Source organism: Ambystoma mexicanum, chromosome 13, assembly GCF_040938575.1.
Source record: "Ambystoma mexicanum isolate Mex_15411 chromosome 13, UKY_AmexF1_1, whole genome shotgun sequence".
NCBI classification, from domain to species: Eukaryota; Metazoa; Chordata; class Amphibia; order Caudata; family Ambystomatidae; genus Ambystoma; species Ambystoma mexicanum.
In genome coordinates, this window is record NC_090938.1 from 728,660,878 (window position 1) to 728,674,107 (window position 13,230).

Consider the following 13,230-nt stretch of genomic DNA (forward strand, 5'->3'; position numbering starts at 1 on the left):
CATTTGCTCAAAACTCTACATACAAACTTGTTTTAAAAATATTTTTTATATGTATTTTTGATTATGGGCCATCTTTTTAGCCAATAACATTTTTGAGAGCTCTATCCCTTTAAGGTCCATGCAAGCAGCCAGTGAGAAAAGCATGTTTCAAGTGTGGTTGTCAGCCTGTGACTTAGGGATGTTAAAATCACCAAGAAAGACATTACTAGAATGTGCTAATTTAGCAGAGGACAGTACGTTGGAGATGTCTGCAATGAAAGAGTCACTCCTGCGAGGTGGTCTGTAGATGAGGTGGAAGGGGATGTATTCCTTGTGTGATGGAGGGAACTGGCAGGCGAGGGTTTGTAATGAGCTTCTTCTAGGAGAGAGGATGATGGAGCATGGCCAATCGCTCCTGTGGATGATTGCCACTCCACCTTCTACCCTTTCTGGCCAGTCGGCATGTTGGTTGCAGTACCCTTGGGGTAGGAGGGTGTCGAAAACATGTGGGAAGGATGGGGTAAACTATGTTTCAGTGATGAACAGGGCATCAGGGTTGTTGTATGAGGCGAGATCAACGATCTCTGCAGCGCGAGCAACGGCTGAACGAGCATTGATCAACATGAGAGGGCGTGTGCATGTGGTCTGTGGGTGTTCGATGGGAGCATGGGCAATATTGATGAGGTTCGCTAGGGTAGCTTGCAGGGGCTACCCAGGGCACTTGGCCATTTGAACCCAAGTGAGAGTGGGGATTGACTGTGAAGGGAGGAGAGGCATTGTGATGTATTTTTGTGAGTAGCAGTAGTAGCAATTTGTTTGTAGGTGAAATGCACTTTAGCGTGCCAGGCCCTTTGCCCTATCAGGCTCAAACAATCACAAATGGGTGAGGTCCTCATCTTTGCCCGTCCTTAGCTGATGACGCCGGCGATGAGGACGCCTAAGGAGGACTGATTAAATAGGTGGTGGGTGGAGCAACTGAGTGGTACGGCCTGGTCACATGACCAGCCGCCTACTCAAATCTGTCTGTCTGGAGCTGGCATAGAGTCCTTAAGTAGAGGCTTGCAAGGTGCGACGGCTAGTTGACCGTCTGTGAGGGGTCTTTCAGATGGAAAGGTCCCACCCATTAACGTGAAATGCCTAAGCCTATGCAAAGGAAAAGAGCACTTCAATAGGGACTAAGGACAAAGGTGTAATTGCGCTACTGGCAGTCCTTTAGCGACCTGCAATAATTGCAGGTCGTTAAAGGGCTGCCAGCACCCATTTCCAGGACGCTCTGTGGATGGAGACAATCGGATGCAGGCAAAACTGTTAGGATTTTATTAGTCAGCCAGCGTCGCTGCACCATCCCGTTTGGCCTGCCTGGCTGGCATCCGCTGTCCGAGCCTGACTACAGGCAGCGCAGAGCTGCAGCTACTAGGCTCTGCCACGGGAGACTGCAGCGCTGAGAAAGAGGGCCAGCCTCTGCGTGGTGTCCCTGAGCGCTAGGCCAAGTGCCGCTGCACTTGCCTAGCAACGGCCCTGCACACACGCCATGTATGGGTAGTGCACTTCGCTTTGGAGGGAAAGCAAACGCAGAAAAGCACTGCAAAGCAGTGGCCTCTCTAGAAATCAATATTAAGGTGTGGGTTGGGGGCACAAACAAACCAAGGAGGGCTGGTTGAAGGCACAAACAAATATGGGTTAATAGGGCAAACAGGGTTAAGTGAACACATATTTTACCAAGCTGTTTATATTTATTAAAATGTGACATTATGCAAGTTCAGAGTAGGTTTAAGAAAGTAAAGGTTTGCATCAAGTTATTATACACCTTGAAAAGGTGAATTTTGTGCAAAGGTTGCAAAAGGGCCTTCTAAGAGTCTTCCAAGTGCACAGTCAAAAAAAGGGTTTACAGTGATTTTTATTGAACACATTTCATCCTCTTTTATTAATGTGGCTATAAATCAGTTAATTAACAAATACATACCAAAATAAATCAACTGTCTGCAATCACCCCCACTCTTCCCCGTCTCCGGGTACTTTCAAGGTTACCCTGAATTGTGCAAGCATACTACAAATCCAGCATGACAGGTCTTCCATAGACTACCCACAACATGCTTTAAATACATCACACCCAGCACTGTCCCCTCCAACCCGTCTTTATTATTCGAGTCTATTTAGCAGAAGAGAACATCCCCCTTTGTTCTCTAGCAGTGGGGACAGGGGTCTCACTGCGCCCCATAGAGCAGCTTGCAGTGTTCAGTTTGGCCACACATCCTACTGGGAGCAGGCACAGTGTCAGTGCAGCCGAAGATGGAATCGCCCAGCCCGCTTTCGCCGAATGCATTTTCTTTTTCGTTTTTTTGTAGCACTTCTTACCGATGGCAAAGTGCAGGTGGTAAGTGGGGTTGTATAGGGGGGTGGAGGTTGGGGTTAGTCAGGGGGAGGTGCAGGGGGTCTCCAACCTGCATTTCGCCGCCAAACAAAATGCAGAATTCTGTGAAAATGCAGTTGGCATTGAAGTCCTACATGTGAACTGCACTGTTGGTTATGCAGTGACTTTGATTTCAATTGGGGTTCCACATCCAATGTTGTCCCAAAGCACAAAGCTACCTAGGTAGCTCAGGAGGTTTAGTGACTGTTGTTGAGATGTTTTTGAAGCAGCCTTTAAATCCTAACGCTTTTTTGCAATTCCTTATTTAAAAAAATGTGCTGTAAATTGCACTGTTCGGCCAGGAGAGGAGTTGGGCTGGTTGCTTGCCCGTGTTCAGGTGGAGAATGGGGAAAATGCTGCCCTCGTGGTGAAAATCGGGCATTGGCAGCCATGAACTCACAGTTCAATTGCATAATAATGGTTGTCCGAATAATAGAAGCACTTAATTTCGATTGATCAGTTTGACAAGCCGATAACAACTTTAGAAGTATACCATGCAGAAAAGTACTAAAAGGAAGGGGCACAAAAACGTCCCAATTTCTATAAAGCATCCCCTTTTCTTGTTCTCGACATTCATTTGAAACACCTCTCATTCCTGAAATGAAGGAGTCAGTAAACGATTAAAGCTTAAAAATGTCTAACCTGCACAAGACAACCAGACATCTCTGTGTATTATTCGACTTGCCTTCACACCACAGAATTGTTTCACACAAGCATCTTCTGAATGAAATGTGCAAGTGTGCATGCATCACACTGTTTCAAGCTTATGTGATGCAGGCATTTACTGAGGCGTTATGCCCCGAGGTGGCGCGCAAGTGTCCCTTAACGAGAACGGCGGGCCGTTACCTACAGAGTTGGCCTGCAACCGAGGGGAATATCGCCATTAGCACCCGCGTAGATCCATATACGAGAGAGAACACGTAGCTTTAACCCGTGGCCTGACGCCATACAGCTGTCAGCCAGGAAGTCCGTTTACAATGTTGATGACATCAACATTGAAGAGGGACTGCCTGGCTGACAGCACTGGGCGGCAGCGGCGGCGGCGGACATTGGGATAAAGGTACGTTTTCTTTTTTTTCGTTCATGGGAAAATCAAAACACATTAGCACCTGTGTAGGGAGCTACTCTGGAGCTAAGGGGAGCGGGGAAGGGAAGCACCAAGGGAAGCACCGGACACCAACAAAACTGCTTGGCATGGCAGCTTTCCTTAGTGAATACAGCCCGCGTTCCGAGCATTCTCATTGGTGGAAGGTGCCTGCCAGGGTGCTAATGTGGAGAATACACAGAATGAGGGGCTTTGGAATGCTATTGGCCCTTTCCCAGTGAGCTGTGACATGTCAGGGAGAGGGGCCATTAGCACTCTCCTTTTCACACTTGTGCCCCAGCCCAATAATACAAGATAAGACATCAAAGAAACAGAGTTGTTGAATCACCTGGGTCCTGTGAGGCCCAGCTATGGCTTTTACCATCAGGGTACTTCAAAGCCCTGCTTACTGCCAACCTGCACTATGCAACAACAAAAAAACCTGTTAGGTTTTCAAGGAGGCAGACCTCGGTGTTTGCACTTTTAAAAAAAAAACACCCTTTTCCATGTTTTAGGGGGTGCGGGTGCGTACCACAGAGCAGTTAAGTGCCACCAGCGGGCTTCTGCCGCTCATGGCACCCCTCTCAAACTCTGACCCTTGCCCGCAGGTTCTGAGAGCCATAATACAGCCTCCGCTAACGGTCAGCCAGCAACGTCTCTGAGAGGGTAAAACTGGGGACCAGGGACACACAGCAGTGTAGTGAGCAGTTAAGGCGGAACTCTCCCAAGTTTCCTCATGCTATAACTGAGAAATGCACCCAGTCCTGTTTTTTTCCTTCGAATTCTGTGACTTGTAGTCCTAAATTAAAATGCGAACACGGTATCTAGTCATTGCATCGAATGCATTACCATAGAAAAAAATGCATCGAAAAAAGTATCAAATGCATTTATTTTAAAGTTAAAGGGTTTATTTTAATTATAATGGGTTTTAAAGGTAAAAAAAGGAGGGGTGGGGGAGGCCATCCCTTTAAAAAAAAAAAAGTACAAAAAAGTATTCGATGCATTTTTTCTATGGAAAGGCATTCGATGGTCTTGCATTATAAACCGCGAACGGCAACACTACAGTCTGAATTCGTCCCAAAAAAAGAGTATTGATGACTTTCTCACGCATGGCATGGGGGAACTTGGGAGCTCTGTGAAGCCTGTAACATGACAGAAAGAAAGCAAAGACATGCTTACTGGTGTGGACATGAAATCAGGGTGCTCAGATAGGAAAGGGCCAGTAAGGATGGCAACCAGTGTCTGCACCAGGGAGGAAGTACTAGCTGCAGGGTTCAGGTACCACCAGCCTAGCATGGGTGTCGGCAGCAGGACACATGTGTCGGCATGAGGGCTCAAGTGCCATCAACGTGGCATAGTTGCCAGCAGCGGGGATCAGGCCCATGGCGCTGGCCCCCAGAGCGTACAAAGTCCACTGTTATCTGCAGCAAATGAAATGTTCTTCACCGTGAAGCACTGTACAGAGGCCATATGGAAGGCTGGAGTGGGCCCATTGCTGGGTTCTTTACAAGTCTTTCCACAGTCATGAAATAGTGGTTAAGGAATTGAAGCTTATTTCCAAGTCCCCCGTAAATTACGTGGAGTTAGCCCATTACGTTTGCACCTTGACCTATGCATACAGGTCCCCTCTGTGTAATTTTCAACATTCGCATGACCGTGCAAAATTAAAGTGCAAAAAGGTGGTGTGCACGCTTGTACGCCACCTTTTTGCATTCCACCATGCAATATGAATAAACACCACCTACCATGTACGCATGGCAGGCAGCGTTTACAATGGATTCGTATGGAATCCGCCTACTTTTTGCTCTTGTAAAAAGCAGGCAGATTCCATAGGAATACACAGCATCTGCGCTAGCATGAAAATGCATGCCATTGCAAATGCTCGCGTATGTGCATGGGGGAGAGGAAGGGCGAGGCGTAATCGTACCTTACGATACGCCCTTCCTCTCTGCCATGCAAATTGTTGAAAATGAGCTGTAATGTAAATGAAATGTGTAAAAGCATTACACAGGACTTTTGCACATTTCATTTAATGGCGTCCCATTGAAAATGAGCCCTGAAGCAGCTGGTAACAGTGAACAGGGACAGCACACGCCAGACATTGCATACACCTTCAGTAATTTCAAATATGTGCACGGTGATGACAGTGGTTGGGGATTGTTTGGTGGGTGAGGGGTGGAGTGATGGCACGCTAACTCTCTGTTGCTCTTGAAGCCAGTCACTGGTGCAATGTCCTTTCTTTCTGGGGGTAGGGAGTTCCAGTGATGGGCAAGTTAGGAAGGGGATGGAGCAAAAGCTGGAGGTGGTATTTGGTGTTCGGTGGGCAGTTAGGTTGAGGAAAGCCTGGGAGTATAGTGGGCAGTGGGTGCTTATCTTGAGATAGATATATTCAGATTGTGGGATGTAGGGGGGCTTCTCCATGCATGAATTTAAATGCAAGAATAATTAGAAGGATATAAAACTTTTTATAGCTCAGCCTCAGGGCGCAAGGAGCTACCACTCCAGGCATCGGTGGCCTTCATGCAGCATGTCTCACTTTCTCCAAAAATTCCTTGTTGCATTACATATGCCAGGAGCTTAGCAAGGGTGTCAGTGGTAGAGTTCATGGTTCAGCAGAACTGTATATGTGTGTATATATGAAGACTTCATGCACCATTTCAAAGCTCTTCAGACGAAGAGGAAAATGGAAGGGAGGCACTAGAAGGGTGAGACCGAAGAATGGTGAAGGGGGTAGGGTTGAAAGAGAAATCGGAGGATGACCGTAAGAAAAGACAGAGTCTGGCCCTGAGGGGCCAACCACATGGCATAGGTGTCGCCAACACTGCAGCTTTCAACTATAGGTGGTAGGCTGCAGTATTGACTTTGGCTATGTTAAGTATCCTAGATCTGCAAATTCGACTAGCCTATGGCCAGGGCCAGCCAAACTGAGACAGGGTGTGTTGAACAGTTGTTCGTCATATTCAATGGTTTGAGGTGGGTCGGGTTAAGGCCCTTCCTTTTGGGATATTGGATTTTACAGTTTAGGGTGAAGGAGGAAAGAGGGGGTAGCAAGGGGTGGCACTCGGAAGTGAGAGCCAAACCTCTGGAGTGTCCTCCAATGAGCAGACAAGACAAGAAAGGAGAGGCGAGTGTAAGACTAAGTCACATGCCTGTCTGGGCACCCTATGCTTCTCACACTGATCTTCCATGTGCCCTCTCTTTGCAGTTCTGGATTCGAAGGCCGGCAACCTCTCCATGATCTCCAAAAAATACCGAAAGGACGCCAAGTACTTGAACACTCGCTCCACATACGCCAAGGTGGCCGCCTCTGGCATCGCCCTCTTCATGCTAATGATGTACCTGCGTTTCTGGTGGCTCATTTAATGCACTCTGCCCGGTGGGCCCTCTCCAACCCTGCACCATGAGCCTCTGAATTTGGGGATGCAATTTTGCCTGCTTCTTTAGCCAAAAAGAGGAGGTGTGAGCGAAGAATGCTGTGACCGCCGAGACTGCCAGAAGGCCCTGGGCTTGGTTTGAGCTGCTCGACTCGAAGCAGTGATAGCCAGAGTGGAATTGCAAGACCGAGCCAAGGTCACATACTTTTACTTCACCATGTTTTGTATCTTAAACACCAGTGTGCTTGGCAGAGAACACTTTCCAGCATTGCAATAAATGCAAAGGAAATGGATTCTGCATTTAGACTTGAAAGGGATTTAGGAAGTGTTGGGGAGGAGAACAAATGCTACCCACTCTCAACAAATCATGCAGTCACTTTGTATGTACTTCTTTTCTCATCACTGCCACACTTGCCCCAACCTGCTTTTCTTTGCCATGGTTTTATGGATACAAGCTAACAGCATCCTTGGTTTTTCACAGATTTAATTTTGTTTTTTTGCCAATGCCTTCAGTTATGCCAAAATATATAGAGAAATGTAGTAATATGTATCTTTACCTGATTTTCCCCACCTGGAATTTGGGGATGTGCTGTCTCTTCAGAAATTCACTACCCTGAACCTCTTTAACTCCTGTGAAATCCACTTCACACCAGCTGCTAATTTTCAAACCCATCGATGACTTTGAGCTGTTGTGGACAACCTTTTATTCTTTCCCTTTTGGGGTATCACAGGATTTTGCTAAGAATGTCCATATTTCAATTCATCAACTCTGACAAGGTTGCTGCTAATAGCTCAGACTTTCTCATACTGATGACCCAAGTCAGGTATCCTCTGCCACCTCACAGGTCCAATTAATTACATTTTATAAGAGGCAGAGCAATCTAGAATGCTTAAAATCGCTTATGAGTATGGAAAGTGTGGTTACGTTTTGGGTCCTGAGTGTCCAGAAGTGTCGTCCAGGCACATGAAAGTTGCATGCCTGCTTGAATTTGTATCGGGCAAGGCCACAATTCCAGAATACCTTGTGAATGTGAGCTGGAACACTGTGAAAATCGTATTTATTGGACTGGCATTGTAAACTCTAAGATGATTATAAACTTGTCCCTGGGGGAGTTATGCCGGTAGGCCAAGATGACGGCAATAGACTAAAAGATAACTGGGCTAGGTGGGCTGTGTACTTAAGGTACCAAAGATCATACAGAAACACATGTCCTGTGAAATCAGTCAGAAAGGTATTACAGTATGGAGTCTACAGCAGATTTAAAAGTCTGCCCAGCTTAGGTGCTTTGTGGTGCACAATTTGCTCCTAAGAACGTAGTCTGGTGCAGTTAACGTCATGTGTAATTGAACCGCTTACTAAGAGGAGCTGTAAGCTGTGGGGAGTACTCGTCGGGAAGTACTCGTACAATCTGGCTCTTTCAGATATGAGGGGGATTTGAAACTTCCAGCGTTCTGGAGGGAATGCCTGCACAGGATGGTGTCATGCACTCAATGCTGTAATTTGGAAAATATTATTTCTTTTTGTTGCTCGTTCGTTTTATTTTTGCCTTGTTTTTTTAATAATGTTTTTGCAAAAGTACAACTATGCTTGCAGATGCAGGCTGGGGAACTTTGTGAAGTAACAAAACCCAGCAGTAAGAAAAATGTTTCAGTTCACCAGCTTTCCTCCGTTTGTTTCAGTCTAATGTTGTGCTGCCATTTCCGTGCTCTTATTTATGTGAAAGCAGCTGAGCCTTCGTGGGATATAAGCTCGAGGTCTGCTTAAAGAAACCAAGTGTGCTCGTGGTCTACTGCACATCTGCACTGTACAGGTCATTTCATAGAGCTGCATGTTGAGCATAAGGGGGCGACCTTTTGCTGCAGTGCAGTTACACAGTGCAGAGCTATTTTAGGCACCTATCGCTTTGCCTTATGGTATTAGTAAGAATTAGGAAGACAGCTGCCCTGCTGACCTCATTCCCTTCTCTTCGGTGCATGCTTCCTATTGTGCTTCAATACCCCTTGCTATAAACAGTCCTGTACTGATCTTTCTGCACTCATTCTCCTCTTTGCGGGCTGTTTGTTAATTTATCATCCTATACCCCCTTGCCCCAGGTCCTGATCCTTTCCTTGCCTCTTCGCTTTCTGCCACTTCTTTCTTGATTCATACCATACTGCTGATTCTAGTTGTTTTTTTACTGTTCCTGCCTCTATCGCCTTCTTCTCTCCTCATAGACTCCACTGGCTGCCTGACTCGCGGACACACAATGCCTCTACTTTACCCTCTTCTCTTGTTCCTAAAGATTATCTTTGTCTTTTCTAACTATTGGATGCAATATCTTCCTTTTTCCTGCTACCTTTCCCCCTAAATTCAAGCATGCCACCATTATCCCTATTCTTTTTTCTCTTGACCCTTCTCCTTCCGGTCCCATCTGCCTCCTCCTTTTTATCTCTAAGGTTCTTAAGTCTGTGATATACACTCAATATTCCTCCTGTCGTAATCATCTCTCCCGTCTGCCATTACCCCAATCTGGATTTCGTCCTTTTCACTCTACCGAGACATCCTTGCTGTATGTCTCTACTTCTTCACCTTCTGCTCGCTCTGCTAAGCAAGCCTCTCTTCTTGTCCTACTTGATTTCGCTGCTGCCTTTGGTACGGTCGACCATTCTATTCTTCTTTTGACTCTTTCTTCTTTGTGTTTCTCTGGCTCCGCCCATCAGTGGGTTTTGTTCTTATTTTACAGATTGCCCTTATTCTGTTTCTTGTCCTGGCCAATATTCTGTGCTCCCTCTTCAGTGCTGGGTTGCTCAAGGCCCCCTTCCTGGTCCTCTTAGCTCCTCTCTTTACACTAATCCATTATCTGCTGTCATTTCCTCCTTTAATCTGTCATTTCATTTTTATGCTGACAATTCTGAAATCTCTTTCTCATTTTCTGAGGCTCTTTAGTCTTCTTGTGTGCTGTCTTTTGGCCATTCAGTCGGGGATGTTTGCTAGTTTTCTTCTTCATCTCAACCCTTACAAAACTGAGATACTTTCATTCCCTGTTTCTTCGCTCTCCCTTACTATATTTCTCTATTCCATTTTCTGTCCCCCACCTGAGCTTTTTGTCACTTCTGTGCGTGTAAGCTGGGCATTATCTTTGATTGTCCCCTTTCCTGCTGCTCAGTCATTTTGCTTTCATCTGTAAAGCGTGTAAAGTTCGAACATTTCATGCCACTAAACATCTTGTTTCTTCATCAATTGTCTCGATTCTTGTTCTGGACTCCCAGCCTATCAAATGGCCCCACGTCGATCTGTTTAAAGTTCCTGTAATCATGTACTTTATGGCCATTCTCTCTGTCACTCCTTCTCTTCTGCTCTGGCTTCTCTGCTGGATTTCCCTTGATTTTCATCTGTTTCATTTTCTCTATTGTGCTTAAAAGTGCCCATGGTTTGGCTCCTCTTTATCACTCTTCTCTTATTTCCTTCTACGCCCCTCCCTACTTGTTCCCTCTGGTTCACTTCTCAGTTTCTTGTAACAGTTCTTGTTTTCATTCCTTTTCTCTTTTGTCTCCAACACATTGGAATCGGCTGCCATTCTCTATCAGGTCTTTAGCCTCCTAAGTATTTCACTCGCACTTAGAAGGAGCATCTCTCGCTTTCCTTCCTCTTATTAAGGTCCATTGACATTGCCAAACTCTTGAATTGCACCATTTTTTGCATTATATTCCCTGCTTTGGCGACAGCACTATATAAGCCAAAATAAATACAATCTACAAATACGAGCAGTCTTCCACTTACAACACAAAAAGACAAAGTTCTCTAACGTACTGTAATACAAAAATGCAAGAAAGGTATAGCACAAAAAGAGAGATACAACTACACTCTTTTTGCATGACTTGTTTTTATCAGTATTTAAACAAATATATTGTCTGGTTGGTTTATTGTGATAATTGTACCAAATTGCAAATCTGCTGTAAAAAAACAGACCATAACTTTAGTACTTGATGGCCAAGTGTGTAGAAATAATTGTATCTTGCCGTACAAATAGAGCAATGAAGCAATGTGGTTAAGTGCCTAAAGTGCAGGTTTGCCTCAAATGTCTAAGATGTATGCAAAGTGTGTGATCCTGTGTAACTCATTTAATCTGGCAGTGCCTTACCTTGCAAAATTGATAGTTCCTTGAGGTGATTTAGCTATTCAGGAAAGTCTTGCTAATGGTTTAGGACCATGCAGCACTTGTGTTACGGCTAGTGGCCCACTTCTCTGTGGTCGCCAGGTTTATTTTTTCTGGGGGTTGAAGGTCTATTGTGGTGACCGTTGCAGCTTCAGGGAGACACTGAGGCTTTGCAGATAAGATTTCTCATTGAGTTAAGCGCTCAGACCTGCAGTCACAGGTCCAAATCCCCAAAGAGCACCCTCTATCCATTTGAGGCTGATATCCTTAGTACGATTTAAGTGTGAAAACTATTACATAGCTTGGAAGGAGGAAACTGACCTGGCGCAATGTGTAAAAAAACATGGTATCATTACATTACAGGGTTAATAATATTTAGCCATTTATTCTCTAAGATAAATAGTATACACTTGCGAAATTGTACTAACCCTCTAGGATTGTGGACATCACTAAAGGTGGTTCTTATACTCAGCAAAAATGCAGAGATGGTCTCCTGGGAGTCAGTCATAATAAGCTTGGGCTTGTGTGGGTCAAACTACTGCAGTGAAGGGCAAAATGCTGCTAGGGTCTAGCTCCTATCTAAATCCCAGGCTGACGGCTAGAAATGAATGTTATGCTAGTACGCTGTGATGAATGAGCGTCAGTTCACTTCAAAATAATCAGACAAAGTGCTAGTCTACTTCAAAATAATCAGACAAAGTGCTAGTTTACATAAAAATAACCTGACCAGGGCTAGATTAGGGCAAAATAACCTGACCAGGGCTAGATTATGCCAAAATAACCTGACCAGGGTTAGATTATGACAAAATAACCTAGCCAGGACTAGATTACACCAAAGTAACCTGACCAGGGCTAGATTACGCCAAAATAACCTGGGCGTGGGTAGATTACACCAAAAATAACCTGACCTGGGCTAGAATATGCCAAAATAACCTGACCAGGGTTGGATTACGACCCAATAACCTGGCCAGGACTAGATTACACCAACGTAACCGGACCAGGGCTAGATTACGCTAAAATAACCTGGCCGTGGGTAGATTACGCCAAAAATACCCTGACCAGGGCTAGATTATACCAAAATAACCTGAGCAGGATTAGATTACGACAAAATAACCTGGCCAGGACTAGATTACACCAAAGTAACTTAACCAGGGCTAGATTACGCCAAAATAACCTGGCCATGGGTAGACCCATCAGTACCAGGGAACTACAGACACATCACTACTGTCCCCTTTCTATTGAAAATTTTGGACAAAGCGGCCTACCATCAAGTCCAAAAATTCCTCAAAGAGCACCGCCTTCTCGGCCTTCGGCAGTCTGGTTTCAGACCTTGTCATGGGACGGAAACAGCCCTACTTGACCTGAAAAAACAAATGGATGACATTCGTGACGCAGGCAAACCAGCGCTCCTGCTCCTCCTCGATCTATCAGCAGCATTCGACCTCGTTGATCACAACACACTCTGCCACCATCTCTCTATAGCAGCCAACTTCTCCCCAAAAGCATGCGCATGGATCACCTCATTCCTACAGGAAAGGGCCATGAAAGTCTTCTCGGACTCAGCATGCGCATCTCCTAGTCACAACAAATGTGGGGTGCCCCAGGGCTCATGCATAGCACCCACCCTCTACAACCTGTTCACATGTCCTCTCTTCAATCTCCTCGATTCTATGGGCATCTCATACACGAATTATGCGGATGACACCTAAGTACTCATCCCGCTTACAGGTGACTATGAGCTGGACAAGAACACCCTCAACTCCATCTACGCCACCATCCAAGCCTGGATGCCTGACAATTGGCTTTGTCTCAATAGCAAGAAGACCGAGCTTTTACTTATTGGGTCACCAACCATTCTAGGCAACCTTGACAAACAATACACCTCTTTTACCATCGACAACATACCGATTGCGGTATCCCAATCAGTCAAGACTCTAGGAGTCTACCTCGACTCTAATCTCACCATGGACAGGCATGTTAATGCCATAGCCTCCTCATCAGCATACTACTCCAAACTCATCTACGCAGCAAGACCCTTCTTATCCTCACAAAATGGCCTCACTATTGCTAGGGCCATCATAGGATCCAGGTTGGACTACTGCAACGCACTCCTTGGTGGGACCTCTGAAAAAACATCGCTAAACTCCAGCTTGCCCAGAACAACGCCCTCAGGGCCGCTACAGGTTTTTCCAGGAAAGACCACATTTCTGACCTTAGGAGGCAGGTCCACTGGCTGCCCATTTGGCA

At 45.6% G+C, this 13,230-nt stretch overlaps 1 protein-coding gene across 1 annotated transcript in view; it reads left to right on the plus strand.

Moving 5' to 3' along the window:
- The window catches only part of LOC138521828 (vesicle-trafficking protein SEC22b-like), a 55,478-nt gene extending 44,892 nt beyond the window's left edge, over positions 1-10,586 (plus strand). Inside the window, exon 5 of the mRNA XM_069634948.1 lies at positions 6,679-10,586. Within this exon, the coding sequence (XP_069491049.1) occupies positions 6,679-6,836 (158 nt within the window). The 3' untranslated portion in view covers positions 6,837-10,586. The remainder of the gene's footprint in view (positions 1-6,678) is intronic.
- Positions 10,587-13,230: the final 2,644 nt, after the last annotated feature.